Source organism: Anopheles maculipalpis, chromosome 3RL (genome assembly GCF_943734695.1).
Source record: "Anopheles maculipalpis chromosome 3RL, idAnoMacuDA_375_x, whole genome shotgun sequence".
Taxonomy (NCBI): domain Eukaryota; kingdom Metazoa; phylum Arthropoda; class Insecta; order Diptera; family Culicidae; genus Anopheles; species Anopheles maculipalpis.
Window position 1 is genome coordinate 64,332,403 of NC_064872.1, and position 20,309 is coordinate 64,352,711.

General features: G+C 44.0%; 5 protein-coding genes across 7 annotated transcripts in view; 4 read left to right on the forward strand and 1 right to left on the reverse strand.

Annotated features, from left to right (window-relative positions):
• The window catches only part of LOC126561344 (mucin-19), a 33,485-nt gene extending 30,126 nt beyond the window's left edge, over positions 1–3,359 (forward strand). The window contains exons 10-13 of one of the 2 annotated variants that reach the window (XM_050217442.1): positions 387–596; positions 718–758; positions 1,893–1,908; positions 2,519–2,581. In XM_050217442.1, coding sequence (XP_050073399.1) covers positions 387–596; positions 718–758; positions 1,893–1,908; positions 2,519–2,527 — 276 coding nt within the window. In that variant the 3' untranslated portion in view covers positions 2,528–2,581. Of the gene's footprint in view, positions 1–386; positions 597–717; positions 759–1,892; positions 1,909–2,518 lie in introns of both variants that reach the window. The other variant, XM_050217441.1, reaches the window with a different exon arrangement.
• The window catches only part of LOC126562844 (elongator complex protein 5), a 561,590-nt gene that overhangs the window by 455,039 nt on the left and 86,242 nt on the right, over positions 1–20,309 (forward strand). The window lies entirely within an intron of this gene.
• On the forward strand, positions 5,399–6,775 carry LOC126562823 (60S ribosomal protein L8). The gene is made up of 3 exons (XM_050219410.1): positions 5,399–5,533; positions 5,851–5,992; positions 6,079–6,775. Exons 2-3 carry the CDS (start codon positions 5,855–5,857, stop codon positions 6,724–6,726), a joined length of 786 nt encoding a protein of 261 aa, XP_050075367.1. The 5' UTR covers positions 5,399–5,533; positions 5,851–5,854; the 3' UTR covers positions 6,727–6,775.
• Positions 9,396–10,109, reverse strand: LOC126562953 (NEDD4 family-interacting protein 1). The gene has a single exon (XM_050219559.1). The coding sequence runs from the start codon at positions 10,102–10,104 to the stop codon at positions 9,421–9,423; it is 684 nt and encodes a 227-aa protein (XP_050075516.1). The 5' UTR covers positions 10,105–10,109; the 3' UTR covers positions 9,396–9,420.
• On the forward strand, positions 11,515–13,842 carry LOC126561733 (DNA replication licensing factor Mcm7). The gene is made up of 3 exons (XM_050218041.1): positions 11,515–11,572; positions 11,637–13,560; positions 13,640–13,842. Exons 1-3 carry the CDS (start codon positions 11,545–11,547, stop codon positions 13,839–13,841), a joined length of 2,154 nt encoding a protein of 717 aa, XP_050073998.1. The 5' UTR covers positions 11,515–11,544; the 3' UTR covers position 13,842.

Genomic DNA, 20,309 nt, shown 5'->3' on the forward strand with positions numbered 1-20,309 from the left:
TTCCATCTGGATCTCTTTCCAGTCATCTCACTTATTTTGTCTCAATTGGCTTTCGTTGTTGTGAAACTGTTAAGAAGTTATGTATTGCGTTAAAATTATCAAGCACTCTCACATGCTATAGTACCTCAACCGCCTGTAAAAAAAATTGCTTTATGTATTATAAATATAATCTTCAATCATAGTCTAAGTATATAAGAATAGACACATTACGTATATTTCATATAAAGCTTCCTCCCGAGCAACCGTTTATTGTGTTGATAGCTAGAAGTTACATATTATTCCTTTTATTTTCCGTTTTCCAATCCTTAATTTTAATTCGGGAAATAATTTTCAATTTTTCATTACTATTTTTTTCAATTTCAAAATAAAAATCAAACAATCTTTAGGGTGAACTAACGGCCAAAGATCGCACGATTCGGCAGCAGCAAAATCTGATCGACAAGTTAGAAGCGGAGCGAGAGAAGCAACAACAGCACAGCATCTCGAACGGTGGTAGCTCATCGCTGGACAGTAGTGGAGACACGACCGTTGGTGACGCTTCAGCCAGCAACCATCAGTCGGCGGACACCATCAGCACCGCAACACAGACCGAGCGTGTACGTATTTCTAGTCCTGTTTCCTACGGAAGAGTACAGTCCGTGTGCGTGTGTTCTTCGGCAAATCTAATTTACGACTCTTCTCTTCTTATTTCTCTCCCATCGACAACCCGCGCAACAGTTGAGGCCCGTTTCGTTCGGTGGACAGGAAGGATTAGGCAGGTAATTACCGTGTTTTGAGTGCAAGGCTATTGTGCCAAGAAGGCACCGGCAGTAGTATATTGATTTTACCTTCTTACCCGCATATTAAGCCGAAACCATTTAGGTTTTTATCGTTACCTAAGTTTTCCTGGTGAAGTAGTAGTTTCTAGTGTGGTTTCTTTTTAACTGTTTTCTTTCTTTCTTTTTTGCGTATTGTTTCTCTTTTTCTTTCCCGGCTCGGCTGGTCTCTCCCACTCATGCGGGAGGTGGAAATGCGATATGCGAATGCAACTAAACAAAATAATACTAAAACAAAACATAATCCCCAAGGGTCTGCTTGCGACACCTACCAACAAGGCCACTGTACGTGGCGGACTATTTTCCACTCTGCCATAGTTCGATCGGATTCGAGGTGGCACTCGCTTCACGATGCTCCAGTTACTGTTGGGCTGTAATTTCTAGTCTCTCATTGTTGGCCATCCGTTTACTGACCATTATCCGTGATTTGTTTAATCGCTTGCTGGACCGTTTAAGCCCTGCTGTGTGCCAGGCAGGTGATGCACTAATGCTGTCCCTGTGGCAATGCTGTTTGCCATTCGTGTTTGTGCGCAAGCTGATCCAGAAACTATGTTCCCTTCTTCACTGCTTTGTCGCATTATTTACCACCTCCAGAGGAGAGACTTCCTAGTGTCGATCCTTCATCTGTCAAATTTAAATCTTCGTTTACCGAGTCTCAATGTCGCAAGAACACTCATAAAGAATTATCTTCTTTCTGTTCTCTCTCTCTCTCTTAAACATGCGCGCTCGAATACACAATTAATCGACAAAAAAAAATGAAATTCGGGCAACATCATCATCATCATCGGATAACTCAACTGTTTAACACATAAAACACGCGCTGTAATCAAACTACTAACACCTACTACTAACCTACACGTCCACGCTTCTTCACCCTTTTTTTGGCGGAACTCATCATCTGTAAAATTCATCATCCTTATTGCGTGTATCTGTGTATGTGCCATCCCGCCCAACTCTCCTACAAAAATCTCCTGCCCCAAAAAACCCGATCCCTATCATCCCCGCTGGCAAACCTTTCCCTTGGCTTGGGCTTCCCAATGGCTTCTCAACAAACCCGATAACGGTCATCTCTTCTAGGCTGCAACTGGGACAGGTACTGCTTTGTGATATAGTTCTAGCAATAGGCATGCTGTGTGCGATCAATCTCATCTGCATCCTACACCTCGTGCACAGTCGGCTGGACACCTGTCCCGCTACCATCGTTCCGTCCTTACCGGATCGGATGATGATACCGAGGCTACCGTACGCGCCTTAGGGTGACAGGTGTTCACCGTTCTTTGTGTTTCCTTTTTGCGTATCCACAATCCATTCCCGTCCGGAGTGTCTGGACTTTTTTTTTTTTTTGTTTGTTTGTTAGCTCGGATGTTTTAAATGTAGAGAAGAAAGCAAGAAAAATGATAATCCCTAAAAGAGCAAACATATTTATATTACCTATATTTTCATGCCTTACCCGTGCAGTTAAATAAGGTAAAGGATAAAGACATCCGCAATAGTGTCCATAGAAAAGAAAGAATAAAAATCGCATCTGTTTCATCCGTTTCATCCTTGTGAAGGAAGCTAGTATACTAAGGCCTTCGTTGTACTAAAATGTGTACTAAAACGTACTCTTTACGTCATTTACTTTAGAATTCATTATCAATTCGCTTTTTGCTCTTCGTTATCATGTATACTAATCACCTTTTTCTCTTCCCACTTACTTACAGTCGCAATGAGAAGCCTAAAAATGGTTTACGAACACCAACGGCCGTTGGGCTTCCCATCAGCAGTACAACCTCATCACACCATAATTCCAGCAATGGTCCAACCACACCGAAAAGTAAAACCCAAATCTCCTCCGTCTACACGCAGCTGTCCTCCATTAGGCACAGCATTGCCGGTACCAGTGCGCCAACAACACCGACAACAGCTTCCCACAATGGATCTGTTCCCGTCGCACTCCGAAGAACATCGCTCGGTTCCAGCCACAATTTAAGCTCGTTCGGATTGCAGCAAAACGATCGATCTCCTAGCGGTAACAGTGGCAGCAATAAACCCGTCCGCACAACACACATCGGAACGCTGACCACGCTGAACGGTGAACGAATATCATCGGTGCCAAAGCAAACTAAAACCATCCCGCATCGAACAGCATCGTCATCCAACGGGACCGGCCAGTCAGTTTCTAAACTGAACGGACTGAACGGAGCGACAAAAAGAACGACGACTGGAATTATTAGACCACCGTCATCATTCGGCAGCAGTAACAGTCTGGCGCCGGTGGAACAGCACAAGAGTAAATCGGCCCCCGGTACACCGTTGGTAGTGGCAAGCGGGAAGCTACTAACACCTGCCGCTACCGGTGCTACGGAAGGACAAACGAATGGACATCGGGTGACAGATGAGGCAGCTGATACCGAATCCGGATCCGAATCGGACAAGGAAACGGTTGTGAATGGAACGTTGATGAACGGGTTAAAGTTGATGGCCGCTTCTTCTGCGGGTGGATGTAACGAGGGAAGCAGTCTAGGCACGAACAACACGGTCAATGGTATTGTAGGACACTGAAGAAGATAGGGAGCAGATTACAAAAAAAAAAACAGATGTGTGATAGAGAGATTGGGGGAAGAAACACAAAACGAACGAAGTGAGTGAAGATTCCGTTCGAGAGGGTATTATAAAAAAGAAGGTAAACAGTTTTGCAAGTGGTTTAATAATTTTATTATCTAGCTATGTGGTCTCATGGTCCGTTACTTCCTTTAATATTGGTCTTTAGCTTTTGATTTAGTGGGCACTAAACGGTAAAAAGGTTTTAAATACACAGCTGGCTCATCATTCTTCTCTCGATGAGGGATTTTTGAGTTTTGTTTCTGAAAACATCTATTTCGGTAAGCCCTTGTTGGTCTTTTTGCGTTCGATTGTAGATTAAAAAAAGGGTTAAATATTGTCCCATTTTGCCAAAACTGAAACGCTTTACCCTTTGGCAAATGAACGCATCCAGCTGTTCTAACGTCTTTTAGTACGAATTTTCAAATTTTTTCTCTCTTCCCTTCACGAAAGTGTTGATTTGAATAATAATTTAATCAAAATAAAATAGACAAAAGCTTACAAAATTACACACACACACTTACACGATCATCTTTACACAAAAAAAGGCGTAAAGCGAACGGCGCAAAAGCAAAACAGGCGCGGGATGGTGAAATATGATATAAAATAATTGTAAAATGAACAAATGTGATCGAGATTTGTGTAACGTAATATTCAACTGTATTTGTACATGATGAAGCTGGAAGGACTACAACAAAAATAGCACATCAAGCCATGTATTTATTCAAATGCTTATATACCGTCCCGCAGCTACGTGGGACAATAGGTAAATAGGGGCATGGATTACAATTTTGCACAAAACAAGCAAGATAGGCAGATAGTAGAGCAAACTATTCACAACTACAATGATTGAGTTAGGCAATGGAAAATGTAAAGGTTAGTTTTGTTTGTATGATAGACAATTGAAGAAGAAAACCCCCTCCTTAATGCTCTTGTACGCCGCCAGCATTAAAAAAATACGCCGAAACCGCCTCTCAATCTTTTTAACCTGTTTCTAAACCTTTCGATGGCTTTAGGCGGACTGATGTTGTGAACATAAGCAAGCGTTAGACAAAAAAATTTAAACAGGGACATATTAGTGTAGCGTAGTGCAGAATCACCAATCGTTTCGCCAATGCCCCAATGCTCGATTGCTTCCGCGTGACCATTTTTCTTCCAGTTTTTAAACTGTTTAATTTAGCAAATTCGAACCATTAAAGTACCGCCAAGACGCTAATATTAGTTTGTAGAGCGCGCGTGAAAGCATGTTTCTTCGAATCAAAGGTGCTGGGGGACCGAATGGGCCCACGCGTCATGTAGTGTTGATTAAGTAGAAATTTAACGATACGTTAAACCGTACATTCTATTTGGGTACGTGTTATTAAATAGTATTTTATTAATTGCTGATGATTCGTTTCGGTGAATGTGAAACTAAAATGTCTGCCCCTCATCCTGAGCCCCAGATCCATCCTTTTTGCCAGTTTGTAATAAAAGCAGGGAATTCATAATTGCAAAAAACCTGCCCCCTACCCATTGGAACTAAACTATAACACGCAAACTGATCGCAAAAGTTACGCCGAAATTACGAATACATAATTCTCAAAAAGCAAAGCATACAGAAAGCCCGCGATATTTAAAACAAATCAGCAAAAACAAACAATCGGTATTGTACGAATAAAGCATAATGTGCAAAGCATTGAAACACAGAAAAACAAAACCAACAGCATACATACAAAAATGCAAAGACAAAAGTATTTCGATAATAAATTATTAAACTGTAAAGGAATAAAAAAAAGGAGATTGAAAGTGCTTTTTGTATACATACATTGAGAAAAGGAATTATTTTGAATGAATAATTTGCTAGCATTGCTATTGCTTCATTCTAAATATAGGATTTTATAATAAAAAAAAATATTCCACACACCAACGGTACTTTGTCCCACATTCAAATGCTGCGTTCCCGGTCTCTGAAAACGCTAACCTTAAAACGCATACTTTGACACTTCACACAGCATCAAGCATGACAGCTGTCAACCTACCTGCGTTTCGCCATTTCCTGCTATAGACAGTTAGCTCGTTCTCTCTTTCTTTCCGGCTCGTCGCAGAGTCTAGTGAACACACATTTTGTGTATCATTAAAACTAACTTTTAAGCCCTGTAAGTGTTTTACTGTATAAAGTGCTATTTCAAAACACGTACCATCACATCGCCGCCGCACGAGCAACGAGTGGAAAATGAAAGATTGGCACCGTATCGCACGGAAACGGCGTCTCGTGGCCAATGTTTTTCACCTCACCGGTGTGATGTGGAGTGTATGTGATGTGTGTGTTTGGCTGGTGGTTCGGCGACGACGTTTCGTTCCCCCCTTTGGTGGGATATTGCGTATTCCGGTGCCGTTCACCTTAAGCTGAATGCAGTGAACTTGTTCGGCCGATTGCTAATTGTTAATTCGTACCTTTTTGTTGTTTGCACAGTATAATGGGACGCGTTATTCGCGCGCAGCGTAAAGGTGCCGGATCGGTGTTCCGGGCACACACCAAGAAGCGAAAGGGACAGCCCAAGCTGCGCCATCTCGACTATGCCGAACGTCACGGTTACCTGAAGGGTGTCGTTAAGGTATGTAACCATCAACTCTAATACTCAAATGTGCACCCCCCCCCCCCCCCCCCCCCATGCTGACCGCTTTTGTTTACAATTTGCAGCAAATTATTCACGATCCAGGCCGTGGTGCTCCGCTGGCGGTCGTAAACTTCCGCGATCCCTACCGCTTCCGGCTGAGCAAGCAGCTGTTCATTGCCGCCGAAGGTATGTACACTGGCCAGTTCGTGTACTGTGGTCGTCGGGCCCAGCTGCAGATCGGTAACGTCATCCCGATCGGTCTGATGCCGGAAGGTACGATTGTGTGCAATCTGGAAGAGAAGACCGGAGACCGTGGCAAGCTGGCGCGTACGTCCGGCAACTACGCCTCGGTCATTGCGCACAACCCGGACACGAAGCGTACCCGTGTGAAGCTGCCGTCCGGTGCGAAGAAGGTGCTACCGTCGGCGAACCGTGCGATGGTCGGTATTGTGGCCGGTGGCGGTCGTATCGACAAGCCCATCCTGAAGGCTGGCCGTGCGTACCACAAGTACAAGGTGAAGCGTAACTGCTGGCCGAAGGTGCGCGGTGTGGCGATGAACCCCGTCGAGCATCCGCACGGTGGTGGTAACCATCAGCACATCGGTAAGGCGTCGACCGTCAAGCGTGGCACGCCTCCGGGTCGCAAGGTCGGTCTCATCGCTGCCCGTCGTACCGGTCGTATCCGTGGTGGCAAGGGCGACGAGAAGTTCAAGGAGAAGGAGAAGAAGTAAGCGGAGAAGCAGTGAGGAGTGCTCTGTTTATGTTCTGGTCTTTCTGGGGAACACAAGTGCGCGCGGTCTTCGCAACATCAGAACGTCGCGTGTGTTTTGGAGTGTGTTTGTTGCAAGGGGTGTATTCCCTGTCGGATGTATCCTTCGCGTATTGATAAACAAAAGATGGAAGAAAAAACAAGAAAGAGAGAAAAGCGGAAATTGGAGGTTGAAAGCTAAATAAAAATCAACTTTCAACAACATTTGATCGGAATTTTCACTAGGATGGGTGATGTGAGAAAAATCAGCTGAAAGAAGAATCCAATGTGATAAAGCGATCGTCTATCTCTGGTGTGTGCTTCAAGGATGCTTCATATTGGCAACAAACAATCGAACACATAACAGTATTCTACATTCAAATATCTGTTATTTTAAACTTGGTAACATCGCAATTCCGAAAATCAGCGCGGTGGCGATGGTGGACATCCGATTGATAACATGAAGTGCTCCGTCGAATTACATCGAATTTTTCACTCAAACTTGCCTTCCATTTGGCAGTAAAATATTTTCTCTCGCCGAAGAGAAAAAAATATTCCGATCTTGTTAGTATCGGAAAGCACAGCGGATTTTTGAAACAAAATTTGATTTCAAGTAACATTTGTTTTCAGAGTTTTGCTCAGCTGGTAGAAAAAAAAACCGCTTACTTGCGCATTGCATACTCACGCGGCGCAGAAAATTATAGCTGCCTAAATATCTGTAAAGCAGACTGCATATCAGCAGGCGCAGAAAATAAGCTCATTTTCGGAAAGCTATAAAACGGATTGCATAGTTTTTGGGGCAGAAGTTGAATTTGTAGCAAAATACCAGTTACCTCCTCGTATGGATGCTCTCCTGTTACTACCAGTCGCTCCCAGTACGAATTTTTCGCAAAATGAGGAAATTTCGATGCATCAAAGTTTGATCTCGATTAACAGGAGATCATACCAGGCGAGGAGGTAGCAAATGATTTGAAATTTTAAAAGGGAACATAGGGTAAAATTTTCTTTCCGTCTCATATGTTTACCAATCCGGACGGACTACGATGCCTGCTAATGAATTCAATGAATCACAATTGTGTGATGAAAGGTAATCAAATTTCTGCAGTAAAAGCACATCACATCATTACTACATTAAGTTACAATATATGTAAGTTTATTCATTTTTCTTGTTGTTTACTTTTACAATATTTGAGACATAGCTTTTGTTTTTCCGTTTTCTTTTTATATGGTATTTTTTTTGTTTGTTTATTTCTGTATACAATACAATAGACGTATTACCCCGTTTCTCTTTTGCTACTTCTGTTGTTTCTTCTTTGTTTTTCTTCTCTTTTTCAATGCAGGTAAGCGCACTGATTGCATACGCTATTACAATTGTTGTTCTACCGTTTCCAACCCAATTACCCACTTTCCTTTCTTCGCTCCCGAGGTTCAGGCCCGGCTTAGCTTGCAGGAAAACTGTAGTAGTAGCAGTAGTAGTAGTAGTAATGGTACTAGTGGTGGTGGTAATGACAGAAGTTAGTTGCAATAGTAAATTTTTCTTGTGTTGTGTTTCCTGCAAAGGGGAACCGTTTTTGTTTTGATTCATTTCTCGTTCTGTTGTATTATAATCACAACACCAATCCAAAAACCTATTTACAGTGTACAAAAATATGATTTTGCTCTATGTTTTGTTATGTTTTTTCCCGTACAAACACCGCTAGAAAAGCGTTTGAAATAGCTTTTTTTTGTGTGCTCTGTGTTTGTGTGTTTTTTATACATCAAAAGACGAATTATTTTGGTTTTCTTATCTGGTTTGTGTGGTTGTTGCTGCTGTTTGCCACGACGAAGACGATCAAAAACATGAATATTTCTCATGAATTTGTCTCCTTTACTGTTTTGTTTCACCCAATTGCGTGAATATCTCTTGGAGAAAGCAAAAAAAAAAGGATTAAATACACAATCCAATTCGTTGTACGATTTCTTTGTACGAAACGAACGAAAATAAACACAATACAAAGCCAAATATATGAAAATTTGTTAAATTTCAGCAACACTACACTTAAACCCAGTGCTATGATGCATGTAACAAAGAAGGTAAAATATACAACTACATTCGGCTAGTGGCAGCACAAACTTGGAAAAAAGACGAAAAGCACTAATCCAATCGACCCATCGCCGAGACTAATAGAATAAAAGGATATAAAAGGTCCTTTCGCTGATTGCTATCACAAAATTACTACGATGATTCCCTTTCACTAACACGACCAAAGCCTACTCCAATTCCAAAGCCTACTTGCACTGTGTATGTGTTTTTTGATCATGGTTTTTCATTCCCTGAAGTGTGGTTATGCATAGAGATAGCTCCTCCATTGGTGGTTGGTTACCATCGTTGTGTACCCTAACGATCTTGGCCCACTTGGATCTTCCTGCGAACAGCTTCAACACCTTACATCTTTATGTTTTCACTGTTGTGTGTCCTACTTGGAAAAAGGTTTAAAAATACTTCCCAAAACTAAGAAGTTCCTGACGCTTCTACAAAAAAAGAAAAAATAAAACACACAAAAAAGGACTCTTAAAATTACACTTATGAAAAAGAAATACTCCCCCCTCCCCTCCCCCCTTCCACACACACACAACAAGGAGCTACAGAAAACAAATACAAACAAACAACCACAATCGAGAAAAAAAACAGAGGGCATTAGTAAAAGAACAGTAGCCGCTCCTGGGCGGACGTGGACAGCAGACGCCAGGTTCGCTTAATGCTAATGTACTGCACCAACGCTCGCACACAGATCAAAAACCCGAACGCCATTATCAACCACCACAGCCACGAGTTTTCGTGCGATGCAAAGTCGGTCGTGTGCTTCATGATTACGGTCCACTTGGCAAGCGACAGCCCAAACCCGGACAGGGCACCGTACCGGGCAGCGATCGTGTGGCAGAAGCACGTCAGCACCAAAAAACCGATCCAATTGAACAGGAACGCAATCAAAAACGCGGTCACAAACATAATGTCCGTACCGAGCAGCCCATTGTCCGCGGTAATGTTTTCCCCGTCCGCATCGATCGCTATGAACGTCACCTGCGGACCGCCGGGAACGCCCCGGCCTACACCGCCCATCGAGGTGATGCTCGGTGGCGGTGGTGGCATCTGCGGTCCCATCGGCGGTATTGGTAGCTCGTGATTGATCATCTTTTCCATCTGCACCTCCTCGTAGGTGGGCAGCTTGGTGGTGAGCTCCGGCACCGGTACGGACTGCTGCGAACCATACTCGTTCAGCTGCTGCTGCTGCTGTGGATCGTTTGCTTCGTACGGTGGCGGTGCACTGAAATCTGCCTTCGGTGGCGGTAGCTCATCCGGTCGATTGTTTGTTGGTGGCATTTTTTTGGATTACTGGGGTGGATTACTGGAAGGAAAAGCGCACAAAGAGGAAGTTGAGAGCTATGATAAGTTGGTGTAAGATAATTGGAATGACTGGGGATGTTGTGCGTCACATGACGGTGAAGGCCGCTCATTTTCGACACTGACCCGAAAAAAAAAACGTTGGTCATTATAAATTATAGAGCTTCTAGCAGACAAAACAACACAACCCCGCACCGCGTTTGTTGTGATGAGTCACCCCCCACAGCACGACTGTGTCCCGCCTGCTACGTACAACAATATCGATTTTTCTCCCAATTCCACAACGCCAACTAGATGTTTATCTCGTGTGGTCGTAGCGATGTCGTAGTTTACGGTGTCTGCTTCCTTACCTTGTCTTAGCTCAAATCCGTATCCTTCTGCTTCCGTGTATTTATTTATTCCTTTCTCCTCACTGTAAACGCTTCACTGCACTGCACCGTAGTAGTATTTTTACACGCAGCGCCTGAATAGTTTCGTCACTGAACTCGAAGGCGACGTCGACAATACGACGACCTTTTCCTGTGTGTATGATGCAAATCACCAACCACCACCAGAAGGCGAATGGAGTATTAAATAATTCCACCTTTCCTTCGCTACTCGGAAGCTATTCGGGCCAACCGAAAAACAGTAATCTTTCCCGTTTAATGTGTAGTAGCACATGCGATTGTGCGGTTTATTTACTTAGTGATATCACTTTGTCTACGTATGGCAAAGGAGCTGTACCGAGCAGGCAAGACAAATAAAATTTTATCTCTTTTTTCTTTTTTGCGACCTTTTTGCTTGTGTCGTTTTTCAAAGGAAAAATCCAAACATCGACACGCACACACACACGCACGACCGTTCGCATGCGAGGTTGTCAAGGGCTGGTATATTTTTCACTAGGGCGTTGTCTGCTTGCTGTCACTATTCGCAGGGTGGCAAGCAAACGGAAAATTTGACTCTGACGCGAGCAACAAGAAAAACGTTATGTTCCAGGCAACTTTGAAGGTTTATAACATTTTTATACGTGATCCAAATGACCTGGTGTAAGTTAAGTTAACTCTCGGATTCCTGAATCCGGAGGAGAAAGTAATAAAAATCTACTTGACTTTCGTGAAAAAAGAACGATTTATTAAATTACTTGTGGTGTTTCTTGAATTATGAACAATTTTATCCAAACAATTCAACATGTTGTAATATAAATTTTGTTTAAAATTCATTGAAAGTCAACCATTATTTAAACATCTGATATTCGAGTAGTTCGTTTCGAGCAGTTGGTGCTCGAATCTCGCCAATGATGGGCATTCTCCGGGTACGTCTGCTCCGCGGAACGGAATGCCCACAGCTTCATCAGTTTTTGGCGCGTTTTGAACACTGCAAGCATAATTTTCTCCGTTGTGTACACAATTTGTAGCGTTATATATCGATAAAGTGAAGAAAATGCAGCGCGATTACGCCAAAGACAAAGGTACGATCAGTTTCGTAGCGTAGTGGTGTTATTTTAAAAACGTTTTCCGTTTATTTCTGCACAGAAACAATCAAATCTTTCCTGGCGGAGTTTTACCGCGAGGAGGACGATGGGAAGAAGAAATTCGTTTACGCACGCCAGCTGACAAAGATTGCGCACCGGGAACAGATACAGCTTATCGTCGATATGGACGATCTGATCAGCTTCCGGGATGAGGTGGCCGAAGCAATACAGATGAATGCCCGCCGCTACGTGAAGCTGTTCTCGGACGCTGTGTTTGAGCTGTTGCCCTCGTACAAGGAGCGTGAGGTGATGAACAAGGACACGCTGGACATCTTCATCGAGCATCGGCTGATGATGCAGGGCCGGCTGCATAATCCGAACGATGCACGGGACGCACGAAACAACATTCCGATGGAACTGATCAAGCGGTACGATGTGTACTTTAAGGCGCCGAGCACCGCCAAAGCTGTATCGATCCGTGACGTGAAAGCGGACCAGATCGGCAAGCTGGTGACGGTGCGTGGTATTGTGACGCGCTGCACGGAGGTGAAGCCGATGATGACGGTGGCCACGTATACGTGCGATCGGTGTGGCGCGGAAACGTACCAGCCGGTAACGTCGATGAGCTTCAAGCCGGCGATCGACTGTCCGTCGGAAGATTGCCGCGTGAACAAGGCGGGTGGGCGGCTGTATCTGCAAACGCGTGGCTCGAAGTTTGTAAAGTTCCAGGAGATCAAGATCCAGGAGCACAGCGATCAGGTGCCGGTGGGTCACATTCCACGATCGCTTACGGTGATGTGCCGCGGGGAGACGACTCGCTGTGCTCAGCCGGGTGATCATGTGGTCATTACGGGTATTTTCCTGCCCATCCAGAAGACGGGCTTCCGGGCAGTTGTGTCCGGACTGTTGAGCGAAACGTTCCTCGATGCGCATCGAATCGTTTGTCTGAACAAATCGGATGATGGAGAGCTGAACAACGAGCTGACGCAGGAGGAGCTGGACGAGCTGGCGAAGGACGATTTCTACACGCGCATCGCCAGCAGTCTAGCGCCAGAAATTTACGGCCATTTGGATGTGAAGAAGGCGCTGCTATTGCTGTTGGTGGGAGGCGTCGACCGTAGTCCGGATGGTATGAAGATCCGTGGCAACATCAACATCTGCCTGATGGGTGATCCTGGTGTGGCCAAATCGCAGCTGCTTGGGTACATCGATCGATTGGCGGTGCGCAGTCAGTACACAACGGGGCGTGGTTCTTCGGGCGTCGGTTTAACGGCAGCCGTCATGAAGGATCCACTGACCGGCGAGATGGTGCTGGAGGGTGGCGCCCTTGTACTGGCCGATCAAGGTGTGTGCTGTATCGATGAGTTCGACAAGATGGCGGACGAGGATCGTGTATCGATACACGAGGTGATGGAACAGCAAACGATCTCGATAGCGAAGGCCGGCATTATGACGTGCTTGAATGCGCGTGTTTCCATCCTGGCCGCGGCCAATCCTGCCTACGGTCGGTACAATCCACGCCGTACGATCGAACAGAACATTCAGCTGCCGGCCGCGCTACTGTCCCGGTTCGATCTGCTTTGGCTGATCCAGGATAAGGCCGACCGGGACAATGATCTGCGACTCGCGAAACACATCACATACGTGCACAGCCACGGCAAGCAGCCACCGTCCCGCATCAAGACCCTCGATATGGCCCTGATCCGGCGGTACATTGCACTGTGCAAGCGTAAGATTCCCGTCATCACGCCGGAACTGACGGACTACATCGTGAACGCGTATGTGGAGTTACGCCGTGAGGCACGTAACAGCCGTGACATGACGTTCACGTCTGCCCGTAATCTGTTGGGTATTTTGCGTCTGTCAACTGCGTTGGCCCGGCTGCGGTTGGCCGATACCGTCGAGAAGGATGACGTAAAGGAAGCGCTCCGGCTGCTTGCTATGTCGAAGGATTCGCTGAACCAAATCGAGCATCGTGATACACAGTAAGTGTTGTATGGGAAAGATGGGAAACCATATCATCGTTTTGGTAATATATTTTATCCCTTTTCTCTTCCTTTTTAGCGTACAAAACACCTCGGACAAGATATTTGCTCTCGTGCGCGAACTGGCCGGTGAGAGTAAGACCGTGAAGGTGGCCGACATTATGGAACGCTGCACGACCAAGGGCTACAAACCGGACGAGGTCGATGAGTGTATCGAAACGTACGAGGAGCTGAACGTGTGGCAGGTCAACCAGACGCGAACGAAAATCACTTTCCTCTAAAGCGAATGTACGCATTTTAGTTTTGTTTGGCGTTTCACAGCTTTTATCACTGACATTATTTACTCCATCTTTTTCTCTTAGTTCTTAAGATATCTCACTTACTGTAGATAAGAAAGTTTTTTGTACCTTTTTGTAGTCATCGTCATCGGTAGAAGAGGAATTTAATGTTTGTGTAGTGTGTGAGTTTACTTTTAATCCATTTTTTTATTTGGAGTTGCCGCAAACAGTACAAGCAAAATCAGAGCACCAACGACATTTTGATTATTAAATAAATACGAAAATAAGCCTAAAAATAACTAAATAACTGCGCAAAGTCCTTTTCTTGGATATAGAGAACTACATTAAGCATGATTTGTGGCTACAGACAGAGGCTGATTTAACCCTTTTAAGGGCCTATGTGGCAGTGGTGTTGAGGCCCTTTCATAGAGGGCCCTGTAATTCAACATTCTGCAACCGGTTGGGCAAAGGCGAAGACCTTTGGTGGAATGGATATCGGGGCCCATAGTTATCGAACTCAAAAGTGTTGATGTTCTGTGAAGCACCGGGCCCTAGCCGAGGGTTTATCGAGGCAGCAATTGGGTCCATCAGATCCGCCAGTATTGACAACAACCAATTCAGCTCGAGAACCCATTTGAAGTCCTACGGATCCGCTCAGTATAGGAAGAAACGCCTCTGGCTATTGCAGATTCTATATACATGAAAGGTGATGTCAATAGGCGCTCAAATCGTAAAAAAGTTGTCCGTTGTCCGATGTCCTCTTGAACATCGCAAACTGTAATTTTATTTACTCCCAGCCCTGGAGCCTAAATCGTCATGAACAATCCAAATATTGCATACATTTAGGCGCTATAAACACGTTAAAGTAGAACTCTGCAGCAAGCAGTATTAAATTTACATTCAAAACCCACTTTAAAGCCCTACTTTTAATAATCGCTCCCATCGATCATCTCTCACACGATTGATCACACATCCAATCACACCCTGCACTTAGTAATTCAACGTACATCACGCGCGCTACCGATTTAAAGTTTTGCCAATAAAAAGCTCTGGTAATTTTTACGACGAATAAACCACAACCCAAAAGGCGCCAATGCAAATCACCCACACGGTCTGCTCAACCCCCAAAAAAGGGCGGCACACAGGTGGTGTGGTGTACTTTGCCTGTACACCGTTTTATTACACCCGACAGATTCCATTGTGGTGTCCGAGTCCGTTAAAGCACGGTCGGAGACGGAATTCGGACCTAAACTTTTGTGATGTGAGCTACGAAGGGCTTCTCGTGGAAGGGTTTTCACGAACGGGAGGGTAGCTATAAAAAGGCTCATACTCATGTAGGGAATTATTCATGTCAACGATTAACGATCGTTTCAAGAACGAAGAGCATTTTGGGAGTGTACTGCACTGTGCTTTGTTGTTATGCTAAACGACAATCGAAGAAGTCATTAATAAGTGAGGATATTTTTAACAATTTTTATGTTCCTTTTCTACCTTCAGTATTAAACAAGAGGCACACACCAAGGTCTCGAAATTCGTAAGCAAAAATGATGATGTAATGCGTTTCGTTAGCAAATTGCCACCATTTACCATATGGCTTCACAGGCAAGAACAAAAAAACATTCCACAAAAAGCTAATACACACTTAGTCAGCTTTCTTTGAAAAGACCCTTTTTTTTGCTTAAATCTCTCTACCTTTAGCTGGTAGATTGGTCAATTTACAGTTCATCCAATTTTCCCCATAGGAACCAGGTGGAAAGCGCGTCCTCATTCGATATTCGATTGTCCTTTTTCGGCTCCGGCGTCTCTCGCTCGCGCTCTCTCTCTCCAGTGACGCAAACAAACGGTCGATTACGAGCTTTGCTGGGGGTTTTCGCTTTATGCAAATCCTGGTGGCCCCTTCGAACCATCCGGCTTTTCCTTTCTTTTTTCTCAACTGCAAATCCCCGCGCGAGCCCGGTGTCCTTAGCTGTGCTCGCTCGCTGACCAAAAGATAGTGTGTGATAGTAGCCGGGAAAATGGCCAAAAAATTCATTAAATCTGATTGCCACTGATCTTATCGGTTTTCGGTACGCTCTTCGTCGGTTGACCGACATTTTTTTCCCCGTTTACACGTCCTACGACCACATCCGGGCATGCATATCCCTGCCAAGAAAAAAAAAAACTCTGTTCTCAAGAACCATTCTAAAACGAAAATTCCGAGAATCATTCAAATTGAAGCTTGTTCTTTGTGGGTTTTTCTTCCCGGCGCTGAGCTGAGGACCGAAAAAGAAAATCTTACAAACACAAAGATAAATCCATCCGCCCACAGCGCCGGGTTGAAGGACGAGTTGGGCAGAAACGCAAACACCGAAGCGCCACAAACGAACTTCGAATCGAATGCAAACAGCTTTCCGCTACATTTGTCCCGTATCCGACCAGCGTTGGCAAGGAAGGATGCCAAAAAAAAAACCACTGCGGCCTACATTTTCTAAATTCTTCTTCCACATCCTGGTTGTTTCCAAAACGGTTCTCAGGTATTTTTGGCTGCCGGGAGAGGTCGGTCAGGACGTCGTTTATCGTTTCGGGATAGGTTATGGTCGACGGGTTTTGCTGCGCGTACCAAGTCATTTCTCTGATGTCCGTGTGTACGCTATTTTCGGTAGAATAGTATCATGACGCGCTGTGCAAATCTGGGCCTGGTTCGGATCAGACACCGGGACGCTACACCGCTTTGGATGGTAGCCATGTTGGGGTTTTCCATCGTTCGATCTGCTTTTCTCTCTCTCTCTCTCTCTCTCTCTCTCTCTCTCTCTGTATGTCTGTATGTTAATGGTTGAAAAATTGTGATGACACTCTGACATAGCCTGTTGGCATTACGGTGTCCCTTTTTTCTTCGTTGGCTTCACTTTCTGCAGCTGACCTAATGGAGGTCGCAGGAATTTGTGGGGATATTTGTTTGAAACTACACACGGACACATCCGAAACCCTCCATTATTCTTTCGCGCATTAATGTGCAGCGACTTTTGGGGATTAATATTTAATTTTACTTTAAAGCTATAATGGGGTTTTTTGGCGGAAATGTGAACGCTTTAATGAGTCAAATGAGACCCCCGTTTTCGCCTGAAAGCAGGCAAGCGAAAACCCAAAAGCATTAGCTCGATAAATGACAGTCAAAAAAGGGAACCGACGGAGGAGAGGTATAACGGAAGAAGAAAGCTTGTTTGATTTTAGAGCTACAGGTTTAAAATCACCTAATATCGGATTATTGTCGTATGATCCAATCTTTCTGTAGAATATGAGGAAAAAAAATTGTAAATTGCATTCATTCGGTCGCTGGTTCTTTGCTATTTCTAGATGAAGCAAGTCATCAGTGCTATCAAACAGCAGAAATGCAACAAATCAGCTGGCCGAACTGTTCAAGATGGGTCCGGAGAGGATTTCCGCCATCATGCATCGGCTGATTGTTAAGATTTGGGATCAGGAAGAACTACCGGACGAACGGAAACTGGGTGTCATACACCCGTTGTACAAAAAGGGCGACAGGATGGACTGTGCTAACTTCCGGGCCATCACAGTCCTGAATGCTGCCTATAAGATCCTGTCCCGAATACTCTTCTGCAGACTGGAGCCCCTTGCTACAGATTTCGTCGGAAGCTACCAAGCTGAAATTGTTGGAGGCAAATCGACAACCGACCAAATCTTCACTCTACGGCAGTTCCTCCAAAAATGCCGGGAGCACCAGATCCCTACGCACCACCTGTTTATTGACTTCAAGGCGGCCTACGATACCATAGATCGGACCGAACTATGGAACACCATGCAGCAGTACGGGTTCCCTGGGAAGCTGGTACGGCTGTTAAAGGCCACTATGGAGGGGATGCAGTGCAAGGTGAGAGTTTCGACATCTGGGGCACGATTTTCACCAGATTTCTCAAATTCCTAGGCTTCGTGGATGACATCGACATCATCAGATGGACAACTGTGGCGGTGTGCGAGGCGTACACCCGACTGAAACTCGAGGCCAATAGAATTGGATTGAGCATCAATGCGACGAAGACAAAATACCTGCTTTCCGGAGGCTCTGATCGTGATAGAGCCCGACTCGGAAGTCTCAGTTGACGGCGACGATCTCGAGGTGGTAGAGGAGTTCTGCTACCTTGGTACGATCGTGCCTACTACGGACTCCAACTCCTGCGATCCAGAAGACTCCAACAACACACGAGATGCACGATTTACCGCACCTTGATACGTCCGGTAGTCCTCTACGGGTATGAGTCTTGGACTATTCTGACGGAAGACGTCAATGCACTCGCCATTTTCGAACGGCGTTTGCCAAGAATCACGAGCTAGCTGAGCTGTTTCTGACGGTAGCCAAAGCCGGAAGGATAAGTTGGCTGGGGCACGTGATAAGGATGCCGGACTCATGCCCCACCAGGAAGGTGCTCGTCAGCGACCCGTTGGGCACGAGGCGTAGAGGAGCACAGCGAGCTCGTTGGCTGGATCAAGTGGAGTCTAATCTGTCGGAGATCGGATGCAGCCGTAGAACGAGTTTCCTGATTGGAGACTGACTGATTGGAGACCTGGCCATGTCCATGCGACTTGCTCAATCTTGAGCATGCCAAAGAAGAAGATGAAGCAAACCTACTATTTTTGAGGTATTAATTAAACCTTAGTCAAATATTCTATTAATTTCTAGTAATAATATGTTAAAACAAGAAGGTAGTCTTTTAGTTTGCAAAGCTTTAACGCCTCAAAGTATGCAAAAGTAAAGAAACAAATTGAATTATTGATGAGTTGGTCAATCTCTTGTCCAAAGTCCGTACGAATTAGTAAAATTTATTCAATTCTTCTTATAGTCATTCGGATCTTTACCCCGATTTGCTAATAAAAGTTGTCAAATCAAACATTCCGAGCACGTTTCTATTTTTTGCTCTGTAAGCCAGTAGAGGAGAGGTTTTTTATTCGAATGGAACAGTCCTACTTCCCGGAACTCCTAACTGGCCCGTTTTTAATTGACATGTACCGACACTAAAATCGATTCCCTTCAACCATTAACAACGCACCTTTGTTGTGGTGCTAGAATTTCAGCACCTTGTAATGCGAGCCCTTATGACGCTGTCCTTCTAACGTACGGCGTACAAAGGGGTGTTGTCCAAAACTTAACTACCTGATTAATGGGCCATTATCGAAACGAAGCGCGCAAACATTTACATCTTACAATGTCTGGGTTGTTAATGCTGCTGCTGCTGTGCTGTGATTAAAATGCCAAAAATAATGCCCTTACCATAATGATTAGCCAAAACGGGGCATTCCCATTGGCCACAGCATAACAAACTTTAGCTGTTAATGCTTCTTTGTCACCTGTTCGCTTTTCAGGTTGGAAGACGAATATAGGCAAGTATGGGATAGTCTTTCAACAAAAAAAAGCCTTTAATTACGCAATTTGTTTTCACTTAGTGCCGAATAATGATTGTTTGAATTTTTCTTAAGAACAAATATAAACTTTTGCTTTAAAATTAGGCTCTAAACAATATTAGGTTCGTAGGTTTACGACACGTTAATATTATTTTTACGTTTGTCCTACACCTGGAAGCAGAAATTATTGTGTCATAAATCGTTTATCACTTCAACGGTATTACCCTGCCAGTGTATAGAAAAAGTATATAAAGTGTATATAAAAAGCCAATGTCCCAATGGTATAGGCGACAGAAGCGCCGGTCTTGAAACAGCAGGTCGGGGGCTCAAATCCCAACAACGACCTTAGAAGGCCGTTAACACAAGAAGAAGAAGAAAAAGTCAGTGTGAATAAAAAATATGTTTGTAGCTGCGTAAATCTTTCGTTGAATTTACTTAAAAACTACTTCGTTTTTTATTCATGTGGGACGGCCAGAGCGTATTGCTTTAAAATACTTCATAGCATTACTACTTCTAAAAGCTAAAACAAATTGTTAATGTATTGAAAAAGCTGGGGAAAAATATAAAAAAAAACACACAGCCGTTAAAGCAAATATAAAAGGTTAATAAATGAATAATGTTATAAGTTTATAAAACTTTCAACACATGCGGTAAAAATAATAAAAAATAGTGGCTCTACGCCGTATTGCCAAAAAATAAAAATGAATAAATAATAATAATAATGTTATTATTTTATATGATCTAATAATGAAAAGGCAATACCGCTAACGCCGTTCTATCGTAATAAATTTTTTTTTAGAAAATGAGAAAAAAGGAAAGAAAAGCTAGCTAAAAACTGAGTAAAATGATAAGGAAGTAGGAAATTAAAGTAAAATAAAAGTGTTACATGGGTATACGGTGATGTGCCTTCATGCTTAATAATAAATATAATAAAAAGTGTTACATCATAAAACACAAAAAATAGCGTTAAAGTTCATCATGACAGCAGACAAGATTGAAATTAGCAGTTTTAATAAAAGTGCGATTAAACCACTCAACAATGTAGCCATCATTGCATAGATTTAAATTCCTCCTACC